Source organism: Zonotrichia leucophrys, chromosome 3, assembly GCF_028769735.1.
Source record: "Zonotrichia leucophrys gambelii isolate GWCS_2022_RI chromosome 3, RI_Zleu_2.0, whole genome shotgun sequence".
Lineage (NCBI taxonomy): Eukaryota > Metazoa > Chordata > Aves > Passeriformes > Passerellidae > Zonotrichia > Zonotrichia leucophrys.
The window spans coordinates 44,071,901-44,093,963 of record NC_088172.1 but is presented as its reverse complement, the minus strand read 5'-3'; the positions used below and the strand labels follow the sequence as shown (position 1 = coordinate 44,093,963).

Below are 22,063 nucleotides of genomic sequence, written 5' to 3'. Positions count from 1 at the left end.
GATAGCCTTTTGTAGTAGACAAATTCTTACCTGAGCTTTAAAATGTAAATAAATAAAAAATTAAACAGGAGTATTCTTATTAGTGCTTTTTTTTCCATGTGTGAGTATAAAGATAAAATTAATTTTTTTTCCAGCAGAAAATACTCAAGAAAACAGCATTATTTGCATTTTATTGTCTCTGCAGAGGTATAAATTGCTGTCATCTTGGGCTTTATATTGCACTGTTAAGGTGCATCTAGGAAAGGAAAACTAGGCAGGAAATTGGCATCATTATGTATTTTTAAGGTGCTTATATTTAATCATTAAAACCAGCAAATATTTGAATTATGAACTGGTGGGAATAGACAGGCAAAAATAAATATTTGTAGGTGCAGGACTGTAATTCATTTGATGAATTACCTTGTAAGAGAAGAAAGGACTCATCATCTCCCCTTCAAAACAAAAAAAAAAAAAAAAACCACCAAAAAACAACAACCAAAAAAATGAAAGACCCTCACACAAAAATCATCTCATCAATAAAATTGGAAGACAGGAAAATAGCAACAAATGAAGACTAAAGAAATTCTTCTCTAGTAGAAGAATCTGCTTCCTTTCATAATTCAGGACATTAGCAGAGAAATTTAAAGGCAATGAACTTGAGAAAAAAAAGCAATGATACCAAGTCACATTCCCAGCTTCCCTGAAAACCTCTGCAAGATCTTCTACCAAACATCAAGTGGCAGAGTATATTACTCACAGGAATTGTGGCTTCAGGTCAATCTCAGTTAATGACTGAATTTTAATTAATCCACACTGCACTGTAGTTGTCTCTGTATTTTACTAAATTCTTATAATGAATGAAAAGTTTTATCATAGTGAGAAATTACCAGCAGGCTAAATCTTAGAATCACAAAATGGTGATTAGTGGGTCAGAAGGAACCTTAAATATCATTTAGTTCCAAGCCCCCTGCCATGGGCAGGGACACCTTCCACTAGGCCAGGTTGCTCAGAGCCCCATCCAACCTGGCCTTGAACACTTCCAGGAATGGGGCAAACTCACCACCCTCTACACAGGTGTAAAGAATTTTGTCCTTACATCTAACCTGAATCTCTCCTTTTTTGGTTTTAAACTGTTCCCTCTTGTACAATCAGTATCTGCTCATGTAGAAAGCTGTATTACTAGAAGACATATTCTTTTCCCCTTGTCTTTAATTCTGGAGGTCGAAGACCATCATTCCCTAAAGTGACTGCAAACCACATCTCTTTAAGAGACTGTGTATCTGAAAGGTAAGTTTGCAAGCATTTTTCAAACACTCTCCTGAGAGCAGCATCATTATTTCATTATTAACTTTAGTCTGTAATTTTTTTTCAAAAGATACTATATGTCAAAGGGTTTTAATGACACTAGAACAATTTAGGAGACTACAGTGGTTTAGCCTGGTTGCACAGGAGTGCACCAGCTTGATGCAGCACGTACACTGAGATCCATGGCTACAGTTTTCTTAAAGAAAAGAAAGTCACATGAACAAGAAATCATATCAAAAAAGATAAGATGCGATGTGCCAGGTCCATGTTTCCTAACAAGATGATGTGTTTCTCCTTGAGTTATTTGTTATATGAGCATTAAAAGGATTAATAATGATAATATAGAGCCTTAATAGAAAAAAAAATCCAGTTGATTGCATAATGCACAGTTGTACCTCATACTTTATTCTGAGCACTTTCAGATTTCAGAGTATATTCTTAGTTTGTGGTCTCTTGATCTGAACTTTAAAGGGTACATGCATTAAAGAAAAAATTGTAAAGCTTTGAATATGTTATTTTCCACTATTGTGTTTATTTAGAAATAATTTGAGGCTTTGTATTTCACATTCAAATTTTATAAAATTTTGTTTATGCATGAAAATCTAAAAAAAAATTTCACTAAGATCAGCATCCCAACTGCTTCTCCATCAGGCTTAGACTTTATTTGGTGATTGTAGGATTGGGATACCATTCAAATCAGTCTCATTTTTACTTCATTACTCCATGAAGAAGAAATTGCATGTCTGTTAAAAAAACATTTTTATTTTCAGAGACTGAACTAAAAATTAATGCTATCAAACCATATGATTATCTGTTTTGTGCAGGATTACTGCTTCTGGAGATAAAATTTAAACAGTCATGTTTAAATAACATTTTTTCATTAATAATTTTTCTATAAATTTAATGGTGAAAGTTGCAAAGCTGTATATCTGAATAGGAGAGAGTGATATCTTAAAAATAGTATTATCTCCATTTTGACCAGTGTGACATATTTTTGCTACACAGGCACTTTCTCAGTTGCTAATCTCCAGGGGTTTCAGCAGTTAAGCTGATGGATGATGGGAAGAGGATTTCTTGACAGCCCAGTAATCTGTCCAGAGGGGAAAGGATGCTGTTGGTCAGGGCTCAGGTACTGGAAGGGCTTTTGACTAGCCAACCATCTGGACACGTCTGGAAAGGCCAAGGGCTGTTTTTCCCCACTGCTCAGCTCATGGGAATGAAAACAGCACTGCCAGGAATCATGCAGGCAATGCAACAAAATACTTGATTTGCTACTGACACAAAGAATTTTTTGCTTTGTGAACACTTATTTTGTTTATATTGTGCTCTACAGACAGAGATGTGTGTAAAAATTGCCAGTACTATTGAAATTATTAGCACAGCTCCCACTTTCACTATCCACTCCTGTACCCTTCATCACTGCAGCACTACTGGGGGCTGCCCCAGAGCTGTGGTAGTGTGCGAGGGCGTACTGAGCCCTGGAATCCGGCTAGCTAGTGAGGGGCGAAGGCCAGCACCCCTGCACATCTGAAGCCAGCCCCCCTCGGCGTCTTGGCCTCGGGCTGAGCTGGGAGATAGCTCGGAGCGGCGCGAGTGTGAGACGAATTAGGAGGTGACCACTTGCTGGAGGTAGGCTGTCGGTTTTATTACAGAATCACTAACAAATATGGGGACTACCAGCAAATGGCCCCGAACAGGGGGCGAGACAGGGTTTTAAGGGAAAAAGGGGGGAAAAGGTAGGGAAACTCAGCTAACCAATAATAATACATATTTGGAGGTCCTAAACATAATTGACATACCTAAATAACCAACTAATATTAAGCAAAGGAGGGGCCCCAGGGCAGCAGCTAACCATAACCCCAGAGAGAAGAAGGTTCTCGAAACCTGGGAGGAGAAGGGGGTGATTGACTGGGCCCAGGGAGGAGACAACTTTCACTTATAAGGGAAACCAGGGGAGGAGCAATTACATATCGGCAACTATGAATAGTGAAGTTACCATAGCAACTTAGCTGACAGGGTGGCAGTGGCGGGAAATACTGGGGAAGGGAGGAACCATTTACATAAAACAGGGGGATACAATACAGAAAATGGGGGAGCAAACTAAAAACTTAAGAACACACTACAGCATGGTAGCATGATAGGTAATTAACTCCACAGACAAAGCTTCCATACTCCTGCACATCCTCCTGGCCATGCCACTACACTGATGGGAGTTACACTGACTCCAGTCTCCCTTTGACTGGAGGTCGCGTATGAACTCCTGCCCACAGGGAGCAAAAGCATTCCTCTGCCAAATTACCTACTTTTATGGCACTACATGTCTAAAATGTCTGTGTAGCCCTAGCGTAGGTCCCCATTGCCTCCCAGTTCCCTCAGAACAAAGGCAGGTCTGGCATTCTTTCCCCCATCCTCCCCCACAGGCTGGTCTCTTCTGGCAGGAGCTGAAGGTACTGGAGCTGCACAGGAACTGCAGGATGCTCCAGCCAGCTGCACATCAGAGCCAGGCAACCTGGGCATGTCACAACACGCTGACATGTGGCAACACAAGATGCCAGCTTTGAGGCCTCTTTTTTTCCACAGAAAACCAACATTAGGGAAAGAGGTCCAGCATGGAAGGTGGGGTGAGACAAGCAGACCCCAAAGGTGACACACTGAGATCACGTTGTTTGCAAGGAAAAGCAGCCTGGCAGCACACAAAAGGGTAGTGGTTATAACCCAGAACACTGGCATTGCAAACCACACCATAATAGGGGCTTCAACTCTGCTGTCAGAGGGATGCAAGTGAGGGATTTCCAAGGGAACAGACGGCTCTATAGGCATGTAGCTTGTATAGTTATGTCATGATGAAATGTACCATTGTGCAGCAATGGCTTACATACTGTGTACAGCCATGTGTACAACCTGGGAGCCGAGGGACTATATTTCCACAGAGATGAGAACCCATCAACAATTTTTCAACATGTTGATGTAAGGAATGCATCTGCATACAGCACTGAAATTGTGTGTGAAACAGGAAGCTACTGCAGCCTATTTTTTTTTTTTTTAAATCTATGTAAACCAAAGAAAAGATACAGAAAATGTACAGAAGAGGTGAATAGGTGTCCTTGTGTCTAAAGCAAGACATACTACAAAAATGACATTAAAGAAGCACATAAACACATTATTGTAATTTACTGGACCTCGCCTCTCATGGGAAAATAAAAATCTAGAATGAAATATGGTCATTCAGCAGGCAGTGCTCAAATGTCACACAGCCTGCTCTACCCTACCCTGGTTAATCTCTCCTGAGAACAGAAACATTTTGCTGAAGAAAGGGACATCTCTGTGAAGAGCTAATACCACTTCTCCCTGATGCAGCATCAAAAGAAATGTCAGTGAACACGAGACAATGCTAGGGAACACACTACACACAAAGCTCAGAGGCAGGAGAGTAGGAATTATCTTGGAGGGAGAAATGAGCTTTTCTTGTGTGGCACCCCTGGTGATCTTCACCTGTGAGATAAGAGAGACTTCCATGTGACAGTTCAAAATGGTATTGTAAACGTGAAATATGTTGACTCTCTAAAACTTACTGATGGGTGGAAAGAGACATTCAGTGTTACCAGACTTTCATGCTGACATGCCACTCAGTATTTTTCTTTCAATACCTTGGTAAAAAAATTCAGTTCACACAGTTAAAGTATGTCTTCTGTATATGTTTTACCACAAGGAAGCCAGACAAACACTTCCATGTACAAACACGAAAATATATATGTATTTTAATTTTCATTTGGTCATATTTTATTTAACAGTATGTCATTCTTCCTCAATAACCAATGATGATTCAAAATAGTAGCACTCTCCAAAGCAGCCCATTGATCACAGAGAACTGATGATACTTTAATATACAATATAAAGAGTGATGTTCACAAAGTTGCTTTATGTTCAGACTTTAAGTTAGAACACAACAGACCAAAATTAACCATTTCACTAGGTCCAAGAATAAAATTCAAACTGACAACAAGTTGTGAAAAGAGAATAGTTATTGAAACTCTACAGAGAAAGAACATGATTAATAAACTTGTCCTGGCTTTACAAATCTCAGACCCCCTGAGTCCTAACAATACTAAACTGAGAAACAAACAAATTTTATCCTGAGGATACAAGCATTATTTGTAAATTACTCCTGCAATTTAATTTTGAATTTTGATATGGTGCTATAATATTTTCCATAAGGCTCCAAAGTAGATTGTTGCATGCAAAAAGAACATTATTCAGTAGTTACTGCTATGCAAGTACTACAGATCACAGGAGCCTTAAGGCACAGATTGCCAATCTGCAATTTTAGACGCCACCACGACTAGCTGTTAATCATTATTCTCATTACAGAGCTGTATTAACAGATTATGTGAGTGCTTTTGTATTTGCATGAGTGCAGAATCAACAGAGTTAACATGATTTGTGCACAGCCTTCACTGGGACACAAGTACTTCCATAATATGTTGTTGATTAAAAGTTGGGGCAGCAGTTCCTATGTGAAGAGTGACAACTAACAGTCAGGGAAGGTAACACCTTAAATCAAGAGAGTAGTTTCACCTACACTTCTAGCCAGACTCTCTTGTTTTGTATTCCTTTATGATGTGGTTGGCCTTGGTCTCATTTTCTATCTCACCCTGTTAACTACAGATTTATAGAAGGAGAATATTTCAAATGTTGGTCCTCAAGATCTACTCTGCAGATTATCAGTATGTTTAGGTTTTTTTACAGTTTCCTTCAGTTATTCATAGAATAAAGCACACACAGAAGACAGGATGCTGTTGAACACAAGAGGGTAGGAGAAGGGATGAAAAGCTGGGAATGTTTTGCAGAGCACATTTCACACAGCAATCCTTACGGTGAAAGAGCTAGAGAAGCAAATTATTTAAAAGAGCCATTATTCTCAACTTGAACACTAGAAAACTGCAAAACAATTTTTCTTATTATTGTCAGGTAATCTAAATGTGCCACTCTGAATATATTCATGCTTTAGAAAATTTTCATTTCCTACTGTTTCATTCCTTTTACCACTGCTGCATCAAAAATGCATCTGAAAGCCAGAGACAACCATACTTAAAGGAAAGTGATTTTACACTAAGTCCTATCAAGGATACAATGCAACCAAACCCTGGAAGTCTTTAAGTTATCATAATCTCAGGCATTACTTGTAACAATCACCAATTTAATATTCTTAGGCATTAAGTGTAATGCTTAAAGTTGTCAGTTTCCTTTACATCATCTCTGCTCTGAGTGACTAATGGCTACAATTAACACCACCAGCAGCACTGTTCAAACACACAGGACACAGATCACCAGCCACAGCTCCAAGGCTGCATAATTAGCACAAGACACAGAGGTTTGCAGGGCAGATTCCCACACCACTTCCACTCTCAGCTTTCCACAGAGCAGGTGCTGATACTGATGTCAGAGCAAGGCAGGCTGCAACTTGAGCAAGCACTGAATTCTCCCAAAAAATTTTCTCTGCCACAGGGCTTTGCAGAATACATCCCTCTCTTCTCTTCCTATGGACAGGTTGGGGGGCTCTGCCCTTCCAGCTCCTGCACGCTACATGATACCCACATCCTGAGAGCTACTGTGGAAACAGCAGCACCAGAGGCACTTCAGGTTTAGCATATGCATCAGCTTTAAATATATCCAAACTGAGTTTGTGTGGGAAAGTGAGAAACATGTTATCTCTCCATCCTGATGACAGATGCGTCATGGGGTTTGTAAATCCTCTCTAATATTACTGAGCAGGTGAAAGCCTCCCTCATAATTAGAATGGTTAACCAGTTCACTCCAAATACCTAAAGTTGCTTTCTCCCTAGGCCTGCCACCTTTCCTTACAGCCATGGGGCTCTTTTCATTATCTCCTTCCGTGACTTCTTCACTCAGGCAGGACACAGCAATTCTTATATTCCTGGGACCCATCTACAGGTGTCTCTGCTGTCTCGTTCTGACCCTTAAATTATATTCCCAAACTCAACTATAGCACCTACTAATTTACATGGTAACTCGTTTTCTAAAGATTTAGGAAACTCCATTGTGGCCATACATGGTAGACCATGTGAAAAATGGAAACTCTGCTCATAATGTAGAGGGTGGACTCATAATAGGCTACTGATTAATTACTTGGAAGTGTTAATGCAAATTCTATCACATCATTTTTTGCCATTCATACAGCTTTCCACTGCAAGCTTGCTTTTTTCTGTTTTGTTTTTTTAATTATTGTGTTTTATCATCTTCTATTATCTCTCCCCTTGATTTTTTCTACTCTTAAATTTTTATTAACCAAGGGACCTGATTTGAGATGCCTGCCTTTAGGCACTGCTGTTTGTTGCTGATGATGCGACAGCGTTTTTAAGGAATCACAGCCGCATTTGCATATCAAATAAAAATCCTAATTAACTCCTGCCATTTGTCTACTGCAAATTGACAGATATGTCAATTCACTGGAAGTGAATTCTCTACAAAAGGAAGCTTTGTCAAACCTTTACTTGAGAGGACTTACTGTGAGCCAGTGGTTCAGAGAGAACAGATCTGGCTGACCACAGTCTCTGCAGACAAAATCCTTTGGCCACATTTTAACAAACGTGTACCACAAGGAATTGTCAGCATCTTCCTTTGGAGGTCTCTGTTTCCCCTGTGTGCAGTGCTTCCCCCTGGCTTTGGATTCCACAGCAACAGCTGATCAATTCTTATTTTGAACTCACTGCAGAAACTTTTTTTTTTTCTCTAGTTTTAAATTCATACCATGCAAGTGTTAACATGTCTTTTATCAATCAAAGCAGTTTACACACACAAAACACCGGAGGAGGAGTGACAAAAGAATGGGAACTTCTCACCCATGTTTCAACTTCACCACTGCCCAGCACTGCACAAGTTGTTATTTTTTAACAACAAAAAAAAGACTTTGCAAATTATGCAATCCAACAGGGATCAATGCTGTTTTGTGCCAACAGACACCTAGGAAGGAAATAAATTAAGATCCAAAAGCTGATAGGAAAAAAATTCCTACACAACTGGAAGCTGAAATGCAGACTGAAAGGAATGTCCAAGGTGATCTGCTAAATACAGATTTTGACACAGGATCATTCAAAGTTACAAGGCAATACAGGACATGGGATTCTATCTACCTAGATTGCACTTTCATTTGGGGTCACCTGAGCATGCCTCTAAACAAAATGTTGATGTTCCTTGTATATTTAAGGGAAGATAAGTAGCTTGTTTTGTCCCTGACAGATTTCTTTATGAGGAAAATTTCATTTTGTGGGAGTCTTTGGATTAAACTACCTTTTTTTCCAAGAATGAGACAGTGAAGAAAGATATTTCATTTGGAGGACATACACCCTCTTTGCCATTTCCTCAGCAGTAATGGTTAAATGTACACTCAGATTTAACTCCACAGGCAAGCAGATCACCCCTGGTTTGCAAAGGTCTCTTGGTAAAGTGTTTAAAGAAACTAGACATGAGTGAACCATCAGTAAGACCTTCTTACACAGAACAGGGACACATCTCCTGTTAAAATCAGACTCAGTGATCAGTGCAATCTTTTCCACACAGAAAAATGTTTTCCATTGAGAGATGTCTCTAACTCGCTGTGCTCCTGTTTTAATACCTGAGAAACGGGATGATGATTATTTTCTCAATTTCATAGAGTGTTTTGAAGTTTGTGGACAAAAGAGCAATTCTTACCACCAGAAGCACACACTCACAGGCCACTTGCAAAATACCTTTCTTTAGAGGGACCTGATCCAGCTAGCAATGTGATTAAGTGTTTTCTTCAGTACAATGCTTTGAGACCTTTGCTGTTGTCTTTCACATTGATATTTATCTTCCAAATTTGTCTTGGAACCCAACACTGCTAATAGCTCAGCAGGACATTCCCCAGACGCAACTTAAGATTATAAAACCCAAACTCCCCCTAAAATCCCATTTTACTATTCTAAATAAAATCCTGAAGCCTGATTGGTTTTGGTTTTTTCTCTCTTGCATGCTCTTTCAAACATGACTTAATCAAAAAACTTGACAAATACATACATCAATAAATGTAACAGAAACAATATAATAGCAGGGATATGACCAAAGCATATTGCAAAGTGTTTTCCAAGTAATGCTAAATGGTAGTTCTTATGATGCTTGACAAACTTTAATTTCCCAAACAGAACAGGAAAATAATAAAAGACATGAACAAAATACTGTCAGGTTACAATTTTGTCAGGTAATGTGCTTAGGCTTGGCTGTGACTGTGATTAAATAATACAAAGAGCATTCCATGCAAGGTACTGAGCTAAAACATTAGAGAGCGACATTAAAGTGAATCTGCTCCTCCACATATCAGTGACCTCTTCAGGTCCCTTTTATTCTTCTTTTCTTTAATTCTGTTTTCAGTTTGTGACTAGGCATAGCATGTTTGTAGAGTGCAAAACATCTTCTTAAATATGCTATACAGCAAATTTACATTTCTGTAAAGACATCTCAAACTATTTTACAACTAATAACTATTGGGAGGGAGTCTGTGTATTTGTTGGAGCTTAGTGGGTCTGATTACCTGTCTCTATAAAGCCAAGAGTCTATTGACATCTCCAATTACAAGTAGATTTTGGTCATGGAAGTTTCCATAATTTTTCCATATATTTTTAAACATTTGAGTCTTGGAAAAGTCATTATGTAAGAGGATATTTTTAGATCTTATGAAAAGCCCAAAGCTATCAATTTTTACACTTTTTTTTTTAATTCTCCTTTTTTTTTTTTTTTTACATAGTTGGACAGGTATATCCAGTTTCTCCACTAAGTTCCTTATATTGCAGGATATTTTTATATGCATATCAGCATGCATAATTACAACAAGTTTTTATTCTACCCAATACACAAGAAAGGTAAGAAATTAAGAGGAGTTCCTCCCAAGCATGTGCATTCTGGTTTTAGCACTTCAATTCTGCTATAAAAATTAGACAGCAATTCCTATGATAATAAAGATTGAAAAAAGTTTTCAGTCCAAATTCATCTAATAAAAAATTGAACTACCTATAAAGATTTTCTACAAGAAAGGTGGAACCTTTGTGTACCCTGATACATAAAAGAGAAATGCCTTCAAAGAATAGTGAGAGCAGGTGAAATATATTTATTTCTTTTACCCATTTCCATATTCTTTTTCAATGTCACAATTGCAATTACCACTGTCAGAATTTGATTCAGTGAAATAAAAGCTGCAGCCAAGATGACCTGTAGCCCAACTCTTCAAGAGAGAGGATCTTATTGAAAAAGCAATTTTGTTCTTACTGAAAGATGAGGTCCCAGTTACACAAAATCATAATATATCCTACTTTCACTTTCTGGAAAAAATGTATTCATACTCATTACCTTAAATTGAAATCAGACATCAGAAAATATTAAATAAATTACAGTTAAGTGCACAAATAAAGGATTTTCAAACAAAAATTTATAAGCTTCAAAACAAATTCCAAGCTTCATACAGTGGAACAGATTTGTATTTTGTGATTACACAGGTGGTGTACTCTGAAATCAGCATTCTGCTATCTTACACCAGTCCGTCCCATGTATGTAAAAGGATCCGTGAAGATTTTGATCACCACTGTGTCACAGCTTGTATAAATGTGGAGTACTGACTAAATCCTGAAGCCCTTATAAGGAAAACATTTCTACTGATGTTTTAGTTTTATCTGATAAGAATTTTTAAATCATAACCATGGCAATACACTATTCTACTAACCAGAAGTGTGGAAATATATAACATACATTCAAAAATGGCACTTATGCGAATACTGGAGACGCATCTCAGTTTTACAGCATGATTTTACAAGGAATGTGAAAAATGAAACTGAATAAAAGAGTACATAAGAACTGATCATTTTTTCAAGTCTCTCAAACCACAGAAGTAGTATTAGGACAGTTTTACTACTGACAACTTTTAGAACAGACTGATAAGAAGTTCAGGCTCCATATCTTTCCTCTCTGCATTTCCTAACACATACCATGAAAACAGAATTAGGAAAGCAGAAAGGCAATGAGTTGTTCAGATAAGTTCCTGCAGGCTGATGGCATATTAGGGCATGCACTATTTATCAGTGCTGCTAATGACCTGTGAAGTAGGAAAGCTTTATCTGTGATTGGCCTGGGCTAATCAAGGGTGATGCTGGAAGAGTCAGGGTCGTCTCAGCCCTGAGAAACGCTGGAGCTGCCACCACAGGAGTTACAGCTCAACTCGAGACGACAGACTTTCAAGTTCTCACTCTCCGCTCTTAACTCATCTCAGCCTACCAAATCTTACAGCTGTAATCATCCTGGATGAGAAAAGGTGACCTACAATCAGTAACTTGGAAACTTCACCTATCACTGGAGTGATAGAAGAAATGTTTTAAACTCTAGCACTCGGGAGGCAGGGTTGCTGTGAACTATCACCTCCAGTGTGGTCAGTGTTTTCATAACTAATCCCTGCACTGCCTGAACATGCTCTTACAATGCCTTTAGTTATTCAGATGTCTTGCTGGGCACCCTGTGTGTCTTCCCACTCTGACTGTCAATCTAAGTCCTAATAAGAAATTACATTCTCGCCTCAGCACGCCACTGGCTGCACACACATCAGCCAGCACACAGAGATGACACAGCCCCTATGTTTCAGCAGATTTACCCAATCCCTAGTGAAAACTGTTGCCCTTTTGAGGTAAAATGTATTTCTCTATTATGGCACATGTTCAGTATATACAGTTACACTACAACGAAAACAAAGGTGTCCCAAACTATAGGCTGAGATGTTTGACTAAAACTTATTCATATTAATCTTGGCTTGGAGTGGGATGCTGTTGATCTATGGAAAGTTCTACTATATTAATAATGACAGTGTCTCAATATACAATCTATAATATATCTAAGTACATTGAATAGGTATGATTTCTTGTATAAACTGTCAATGAAATATACTTATCTAACAATGTCACCTTGTATGCTTGTCAGAGATTGGTAAAAATATATATATATGTATCCAGTCTCCCAGTGCACAGGATTCAGTGACTAACCTCTGCTGCCAGGCTTTAATTTCAGGTACTGGTTATTCCACTGTAGTTAGTGGACTAATGTCTCACTCCAAGGGAGAACAGAGTTCTGGAAAGATCCTTGATGTGCACCCAAAATGCAAGAGAAGTAACTCCAGTGTGTCCCACATGACAACACCCAGATTAGGGTACCATCCAGGTTACTTGTGTAAATGAAAAGCTAGGGATGAAACCTCAGAGACCTATACAGCTAAATGACAAAGCTATCCAAGACTTGGTTCCAGTTCACCTGTGATCTTTCTCACAATGCACATTGTTTATGCTAAATACCAATCCTAGACCTTAGTGTTATTTGAGAAACCAATTCCCACAGTTAGGAAACAGCATCTCCCAAGCACTTATAGTCCCTCTTTATCTTAGCACACTATGTGATCACTGCAGAAAGAAATCCAGTAGTCAATATACTAGTTGGCTTCCCATGGGAAGGACAACTCTTAATTGCCTTTGATGTTTTTCTTTGCTCAGTATGTTTCTCTCTGTGCATGTGTGTGCGCATGTGAGAACACACACGTTTTCTTCTCTTTTTTATGGTGCATTTCACTGACATATTTAGTAGTAACTCATTTCCATAGCACTTGTTTATCATAACTTACAAAGTAAAATTGGAGGATTATATTGTATTTACAACAAGTTGGCACTTACAGAATAAATTATTGATTCCTTTTTTTTTTATTTTATTTAATTTTCTTTTTTTCTCCACTTCTTTTTCACCAAAGGGCTTCCAGAATTCAGGCAGAATAGTAACACCTGCTGCCAATATGCTACATTAACACATGTAAATAGGGTTCCAGCTGTTACACTCTTTCCCAGTGATTTTCTTGTTGCTGAGAGGCAGTGCCTTCCACCTCAGTTCATGTCCAATGCTCAAAAACTGTTAGTCAAGTGAAAGCAAGGGCTGCATGTTTTCTTCCTCATTCTTATCCATGCGTTTCAGCACCCCAGGATCCACAACTGACTGAGACCTGCAGAGGGACAACATGTTTATGTGACATTTCTAGATCAAGACAAATGAGGGTAAACCTCAGCTTTCTTTTGTTTATTTTAATTTCTGTCAAGGTTTAAAAACAAGGGTACAGCATTACCCAAGCATCTGATCATTGCAAATCATCAGGAAATACCCTCATAGAGGGATAACAGGGCTCAGTGCTGATCTGGAAATATGGGAGCAAAATGTGGAATTAAGTGGATTCTCTCTTCAGTGAAATTGTGAAGCAGGGAGTATCCTCCACCCACAAGAGCAAGCTGAGCTGTCCTCTGTAGTGACTTAAGCACTGACTGTCTCACCAGAAGGTTATACAGCAGTGGGCTGTATAACAAAGAAGGTACAATTCAGCCACCCAGCTGGCTAATCACACATTGCAATTAGCAGGATGTGTTAGCTGGAAGCACAGGTTGCTCCTTTTCTGAATAGCATCTTAATTCAACAGTGCAAGATCCTAAGTCAAACCTAGGAATGGTGCCATGGTTAGCAGGATTTCTGAAGCAGCACAAACTCACTTTTCAGCTCAACTGAACAGGTCAGGGCAAATTCACTGATGATTGTAAAATTTCTCTAGATTCTCTGATTCAGCCCAGAAGCATAACATGATACCAGGGCCCTACAACAGCCATATGTGAGAGGCAAAGAGGAAAACTGAGTCTCCAGCAAAATGAAAATGTTCCATTGAAAACAAAGCCCGGAGTGTTAAGATGGGGTCTCACATCAGCCATGGCACAGCTCATCCAAAAGCAGCCACTTTTGGATGAGCTGAGTAACTGCAGCCCTGGTTAGATGTTTCCTTTAGTTTTTAGAAAAATCTCAAGCAGGAAATGCCTCCTTCTCTTTCCTTCTGTAAAGATTTGAGATGACTGAAGAGCATGTGTGCATCTCTACAATGCAGGCATTTATTTTTGATCAGTGGAAGTACACTGAGCCTGCAGCATTGCCACAGATTTACTCATTTAGAGGGCTACAGTGCAGAGAAAAACCTTTACAAATTCTAACCTTTCCTAAGATAAGCATATGGATTCAATTCCCCCCTCTTATAAACTGGCATCCTCCAGTGAAACAAATGAATGGGGCTGATGAAGTCTTTCTCAAAAAAATTTAAAGAAAGGTTACAAAAACAGAAGAAAGACATCTGACCTAAAGCTCTGTTGAAAACTTTAGGCACAAGGATATCTTCTAATAATATTTATCCCATTCTCATACTAATACTAAAATCAAGAAAATTAGCTTTAAAAATATTATCATCTCTCTTGTGATAAGCATAATTTAAACTTTTTAAATTAGAGTGTACAATAATACTTATCCTGAACACTAGTCAGTTCCTCAGGCAGAAAACTAAACCATTGAATTAAAAACGTTTTTTTAAAAATCTTCACAACGTACCGTGCCAATGCAAAGCTGATTGAAAATTTGCTGGTGGAAAGCTGCACTCATGGAAAATCCAGTTCATCATGATAAAAATTGCTGTGGAAGCAAATTAACTTCAAAGGTTTGCCAGCTAAGTGCTGAAACTGAGCCTTTTCCTTGCCTGCCAGTGACTGAGCAGACAGGGTTTCCAGTTCTCATCTGGGGAGAGCGAAAGGGCAGCTGGAATGGCTGCAAACCTGGCCTCCAGCTCCCTGTGAGGAAACTTTGGCCATAAATTCCCAGGGCCTCCAAAGCCCCCAGTGCCAAGGCAGGTGTGAAAATCCAACTGCACGAATCCTGATCTATTGTTTGTAAACTCAGATGCCCAAAAGCCTTGAAGAAGGAGATATAGTTTTCACTCAGTTTTAAACAGAAATTTACTGTCATGCTTCATCAGCAGCAACTCACAAATGAAGGTATGTGAAAGGAAAAACATTTGTTTAAGTCTATAGCTCCTTCTCTTCTGCCTACATCTCCCAGATAAATTTGCAGACATTACTGAATAAAGTCTGAGAAAACACAGTGGGTCTGAGTTATACTACAAAGTCCCATTGCAGAGGTGAGGAACCAAACCACAGCTCCTCTGCAAAGTTTATCAACACAGACACCTGCCCTGCTGGGTTAGGTGAGAGGAGGATGCAGGTCTCCATCTGGGTGCCTCAGGATGACAGCCATGGGTGAACACTGCCACAGGCTCAACCTGACTGCTGAGGCTGCTGCAATGGTGCCAGGTGACAAAAACAAGTTCTCCCCAGAGGTCTGTGCTACAGGTGGCATTAATTCCTCCTTACATCCATCATCCTCCTCCCAGTCAACCTTCCTTTCAAGGGGAGGTCATCCAATTCACCAAAAATTCAAGGAGATCTGGAGGAATGTCAGTGGTTTACATTGGGGACAAAAAGAAATGGGGGGTAAGAAAGATATGAATTCTTAGTAGCAGTTTGGTTTTAGAAAGACATTCTTTCAGGAAGTAAACTAATTTTAAAATGGTAAGCCAAATTAAACAAGATAATTGTCGGAGAGCTGCTAGATGCTTGTGAAATTTGTTCTAAGCTAAGCACTTTTCATTGCCTTAGCATTTTTTTTATGTTAAAAATGTTATGGACTAACATTTACTGACTGTGGGTTTAAACTGAGAGAAACAACCCATCAGTTGCTGAATACAAGTTAAATTTATTGTTTAATGAAATAGAGCTTATCTGTTTTATTTTAACTTTTCAATTCCCGCCTTAGCAGAGTCTGTGCATTTAGTACACTGAAGTCTTGGGACTTTCTGTCAATCTTAGTATTAGTACAGTAAGTCTACTTGGTACTTTTTCTGTCCAGCAGCAGGGAACAGGGATTCCAGCAGATGCTGGAGGCATGCTAACTGAGAAAGAATACATAGAAGGTGAACAAATTTTAGCATATTATATAGATACAGATTTCAACATGTTTATTTTCTGCACTAGGTCTCCTACTGTGTTAGTTCAACCAGAATGAAAGAATATCAATTTGAAGCTTACACTGAAGTGTAACACTGTATGAAAAGATTTTTCAAGAACAAGTTAAATGAGAATAAAAATTATTTCTGAAAGAATGAAGAATCTGGTCAACTCACTGCTTTTCCACTTAATAATATTCTTGCCCAGGACAATCTGGAAAACTCTGCTACAAACAGGATACTTCAAAAGGACTTGTTACAGACCTTCTCATATTTTATTTTGTTGCACCCTTGGATGAAGTTATTTACTCTCACAACATCATTTTACAGCAGAAAGACTTCTGCATTTCAGTTCCTTAATTCCATCCTTCTGTCTAAGACAGCTTCTCTGTTGTCTCATAATTCTTGTATTATGTGCAAATCATACAGAAGTGCACTGTTCACCTTTCCCCTCTCCTGGCTCTTTTTCTCTGTCCCATTTTCTCCATTAATTGTGTTAGTTACACATTTCTAGCTTCCTATATCTGGGCATTGGGGATTTTGGAGGCTCTGGGAATTTATGGCCATAGCTCCCTCACTGGGAATTTGAGAACAGGTTTGCAGCCGTTCCACCAGCCCTGTCATACAGTTTCAGAACCCTTTTTAACTTCTTGTCCTAGCTCATTCCTATCCAGTTTCTTGCTATTTCCCCCTTTCAGTAAAGTGGAGGCTTTTTCAACAACAAAGTCCTTAAACTTCATTGGGTTTTTTCTTTTTTTTTTTTTTATTTCCTATAACAATCTTATGTTTTCTCCTCTGTTTCCACAAAAATAACTCTCTTTTAAACCACACCGTCCTTCTCAGTCTAGGCAATATTTTCCAGGCAAAATAATCTTCCTGGCTGAGAAATCTGAAAATATTTTATCCTGCTTGATCTTTTTCCAGAATTTCTTTCCCTTCTGTATCACATGCCATCTTCTGAAACTGAGTTCTCAGCCTAGCATATCCTAACTTAATATTAATGACTTTATATATTGGTTTCTGCCTTGTTTTCTATTTTCTGATCCATTGTTAGGCCTGTCCCTTATAAGCTGCACTCTGACTTTTGCTGCCCTTCTGCTGCCCTTTCTACCTTTTCTATCATAGTTGTAATCTTTACCCTTTTCTCTCCTACTGCCCGGCAAGCTTGGATCAGATTCACTCCTTCCAAGTTAATGACCTCACTGCTTCCATAGTTACTGGAGAGGTAACTAAGCTCTTCCTATACTTTACTTTGAATGGCAAAATGCAGCAAGAAATTACACTGCACCTTCTCAAAGAGAAGAATATCAGAATGCCAGAATCTTTACCAGACTTGAAATAACAATTGGCACTGATTTTGATCCTGGTTCTCCTCAAATTTTCTCAGGCATGCAGTCACTGTGACTGAAGGTCCAGATGCCATAAATGTCCTGGCACCTACAGGCTGGTAGATAGGATACCAGGCAGTGGGCTATGAGATAGAGGAAGATAAGAGCTAACATCACCACCCAGAAAGATAATTGCCCCAAATTTACCCTCTGCACAGAGGCTCACTCCAGCTAGCATTGTTTCTCTAATAAGTACTGTCGGCTGAGCTGAGATAGCAGCTTATTCCAAAGACAGTGCTGAGTACACAACCTATATGGCACCACAGAAAAAATCAGCTGCACTGAGTTCACAACTCACACGTGTAATAATCACAGCCATGATCTCTCATCAACACAGATCTTTTTAAGAAAAAGAAAAAAAAACCAATTGTCTTCCTATATGATAGACTGAACTACCTACAGCTTCATAAAGGATGAAGGCAAATGTTAACCTTATGGCAATACTAGAAGACAACAGTACCTTTAACTCACCTTTTCATGGATTTGGGAGAGAGGTCCTTTTCTATGTCCTTTGCAGGAGTGTTGTAGGAGTCTGCATTGCATTCACTGTCATCATCGTACTCATGGTCAAGCAGTGTTCGTGCCCACGTGCCCATGTCATAGGGGGGCAACATTCCTCCAAACTCTGAAGGCAGGATCTCAGGGTGTATGAGCTGATGCAGGCTGTTGAGGTTGTTACCATGCAGGAATATCTGTACGTAGGCAGGCAGGTAAAAACACAGGGGTATCACCAAAAAACATCAAAGCCCAAATGACATCATCATTATTTGAAGGATGCTGTACAATTTAATAATTCTGATTGTGTTGGGCTAGCAGAGGAAGGCACACATCATCTCTGCCTTAAGCATGGTCATACTGTGTTCATAAATCTCCAAAGTGGTTAAAGCATAAATAACTTAAAATGTATGCAGGGAAAGGGTAAGAACTGGTGTCTGGTAGCTAGATGGACAGAATATTAGATTAGGAAGACAAACTGCCTTGTTATCTCTTGCCAATTGTTCTCCCTAATCCTGTGAATTAAGTGAATAAATTAAGATTATAACAAATGAATAAAAATAATATTCACCATATACAACAAGGAATATATATTACCTTTCAGAATGTAGCCATGAATTCTATAAATAAGATAAATTGTGCAGTGTAATGATAACAGTGCTGGAAATATTTTCCTCCTTAATCTAGTCTTACCAGTAGTTGCCATTTATACTTGACAATACACGAAGTAAGTAATAATAGGCAACCAGTGTAACAACACTGAGGGAGTAGCTGATGGACTATTTGATATTTCCCATCAATGTTTTGGTAGACTGATATTCATATATACTTTACACTTATATATCTGTATATGAATATGGTGTGATATGAATACTTGTATTTAATGTTTAACTTTAGTGTTTCCCCTCAGAGATCTTTCATGTTCCACTTCACCTTGCAGGGACTCTTCTGGGCAGGTATACCCTTATCATGATTTATAAGAATTAAATTCAAAAGGCAGAAAGAAAAAGACCAAATATATGCTTGTCTTTTATTGCTTACTTAAGACCACCTTCCAATCAGCTGTGGACTCAGGAAAGTTAATATGACCGTGCAAAACCAATGATTTTCTTCCATCTCATAAAGGAATTTATCTTTTTGTGAAAGAACATTTATTACTGGTGAAAGTTATTTGCTTTATGGTGCCTTTACAGCTAAGTGTTTCACTTCTTAGCAGTTGTTTTTATATATGCCTAGTTCTGCATTTATCTGACTTTAACTATCACTTGCAAATCTATATGAAAAATTAAAAAACACATAAAAATTCAGGATAAAAACAACAGATAAATAATAAGCCTGATTAAAAAAATATTAAGAGAATTCTTTTGGGTTGAAGAGCTTTTTCCCCAATCATTTGTTCTGCATCTAATAATATTTTAAGGCTGATTTTAAATTTTATGTACTGGTCATAACTTTCACATTCTGACACTAAGTTTAGAACTCTAAGTCAATATTTAACCACCTGACTACTTTTTATAGGTATTTGGTATTGAAAAAAAAACAGTTCTAAAAATTCAGCATTTCTGAAAATATATGCCATTGATTCAGGTGTCTAAATAAAAATTTAGATGCTAACTGATAAGCCTCCATGTTCAACTGCCTTGCCACTTATTTTTAATGCTGTAACCCTCCCATGAGCTGCACTTTACTCGCTAGTTATACATATGCAGCACTTGAGTTGAAAAGGCCTCAGACATATCTGGCACTACAATGTTCTTTGCAGAAGCTGCAGTCAACTGAGTGCAACTGAATCCTGCAAAATGGGGTTTCATTTGCATATTTATAACAGATATTACATAAAAGGCTTTGTGATCTATAGTTCAAAATCTGTAAATACCAGAGGCCTCTCAAGCATAATCTGTCAGTAAAAAACAGCTCAACACCAAGGATCATTGTGGCCTTGCAGAGTGTGTTTGAGGAGAAAAAATACAGAGCTGCTTAAGGAGCTGATTCCATTGAAAAAAAAATAATCATGTTCTTTGTAGTGCCGTTGAACACGATGTTGATTGTGTTTTCCTGGATGACAAATTTCCTGTTACAGAAATAATATCATTCTATACGCTATCACCACCAAGCTCTAATTTAATTGCACTGATGTAAATGGTATAAATTCAGTAACATCTCGGAGGCTGCTCATGCTTATGCACAGATGCATGCACACAAATTCCCTTTTATTGGTTTTCATTCAAATTAGTATTTGCAATCTAATACTACTAGATGCCAGCTGGGTATTTTAGCTCATGCTAATGTCAAGCAAAACACACTAGGAAAGGACTTTGTAGTCACTAACTCTGTTTTTAAAAGAAAGACACAAATAATTTTAACAGAAATTGAACAGAACTGAATTGAATACTATCTTAAAAGAAACTGTAATGTTGGTAGTATTTTTTAATATAACCCCCAGGAGCAAGCATACGCTTACATTTTAAAATACATTTAAGTGCGCTGCTTGATTGGGTCCTTAAAGGATAAGGTTGTATAAGTTCCTAAGACAGTTGAAGGCACCCTGTACAACACAGATATATTTAAACATTTTCCACCAATAGCAAGCTGATATCTCATGTTAATCTACTTTATTAGAGTATGATGCATCTGCTGATGACGACTGCCAGGAAATGGACAATTAAAAAGAAGAATACCCTTTTTCGCGTCTTCTCCTTCAGAAAGGGCCGGATAACTGTGTAGAGGGCATGGATATACCACGGCTGATTGACGAAATGTATTCCTCCAAACCGAGCTGGAAAGCTGTCCTGTGTGCCACAAAACAAATACACAAAATTTGAGCTGATTCTTAACATATGTAGCACATGCATCTAATACCATTTTTTTTTTCTGAATGCCTTCATCTTAATAATAAGCCTTTAACAACAAGAAAGATTATTCAAAACTGCATCCTCTCAGTTGAGTTCCAACTTTCCACACCAAGGAGCCACACACCTTGGACAGGGTAAGTGTGGAGGAAGTGTGCTGAGACAGCTTTGCTATTCAAATAAAGGCATAGCATTTCTAACCTCCAGAAATGCTTTAAACATTTATGATTTGCCCATAATCCATCTATACAATGTATTTTTCTCTTTTCCACTTCTATGGATTTTATTCATTTTTAATAGTAACCATCTCAACTCTTCCAATGTCATTGAAGAGTGCTAAAAATGTCCCTTGTCTCCTCCTTAAAAAGAAAGTGTAAATCTAAGCTACTATTCAGAATGTCTCCAATATTATCCATATTTCATAAAACTGAGGCTGCATTAAACATTATGCACAAACCGTTATGCAATATCCATGACAGTAATTCTTGTCACATAGTCAGAGGCCTTCTGGGAACTCAAATGTAAGGACAGCATATCTGTATTGAAGCAATGGCTTTTCTTTTTTACTTGCTGAAAATCACAAGGGGCAGATAACTCACTGGGAGAAGATTCTGATATGCATTTTCAGTTTCTAAGTCGAGAGAATATGCCACAGGCTTTAGCAGCTTCAGGAGGGCAGCCACTCTGTCCTGGAATACAATTGCTAAATTCCTTGTGTTGTCCTCATTTTGTCTTTGCCTGGTTGATCATATGCACAAACAATGCAATAAGTCAACTCCTCTGTTTCCTAGAGTTGCACCACTGAGGAAGGAGGAAAGAGGTGCAAACAGGAGCACTTGATGCATGCTCCCTTTTGTTTTCATGGCTTATGTCAGAACCTTCTCAGTGAAGAACCTTCCTCTAGTTATACAGACTCCCTAAATTAATGGCTTTCATTTGAAGCTTAATTCAACAGGAGACACAGCATAGGCAGCCATGGCAGTCTCTTAGATCACAACCAGGTTCCTCACTGCAGCAGCAGCAGCTCCTGTTTGACCATACAGGTAACAGAACAAGGAGATCCTTTCCAGCTACATCTCCTCCTCTTCCTCCTCCCATGTGGATGCAATAAAGGCAACTTCAGGTCTGTGCCACTGGGATCA

General features: G+C 38.5%; 1 protein-coding gene across 1 annotated transcript in view; it reads right to left on the bottom strand.

Moving 5' to 3' along the window:
* Positions 1-10,408: 10,408 nt before the first annotated feature.
* CLVS2 (clavesin 2) overlaps positions 10,409-22,063 on the bottom strand; it is a 51,554-nt gene continuing 39,899 nt past the window's right edge. Inside the window, exons 3-5 of the mRNA XM_064707982.1 lie at positions 20,751-20,861; positions 18,049-18,269; positions 10,409-13,333 (exon numbers count right to left, since the gene is read on the bottom strand). Of these exons, the coding sequence (XP_064564052.1) occupies positions 13,246-13,333; positions 18,049-18,269; positions 20,751-20,861 (420 nt within the window). The 3' untranslated portion in view covers positions 10,409-13,245. The remainder of the gene's footprint in view (positions 13,334-18,048; positions 18,270-20,750; positions 20,862-22,063) is intronic.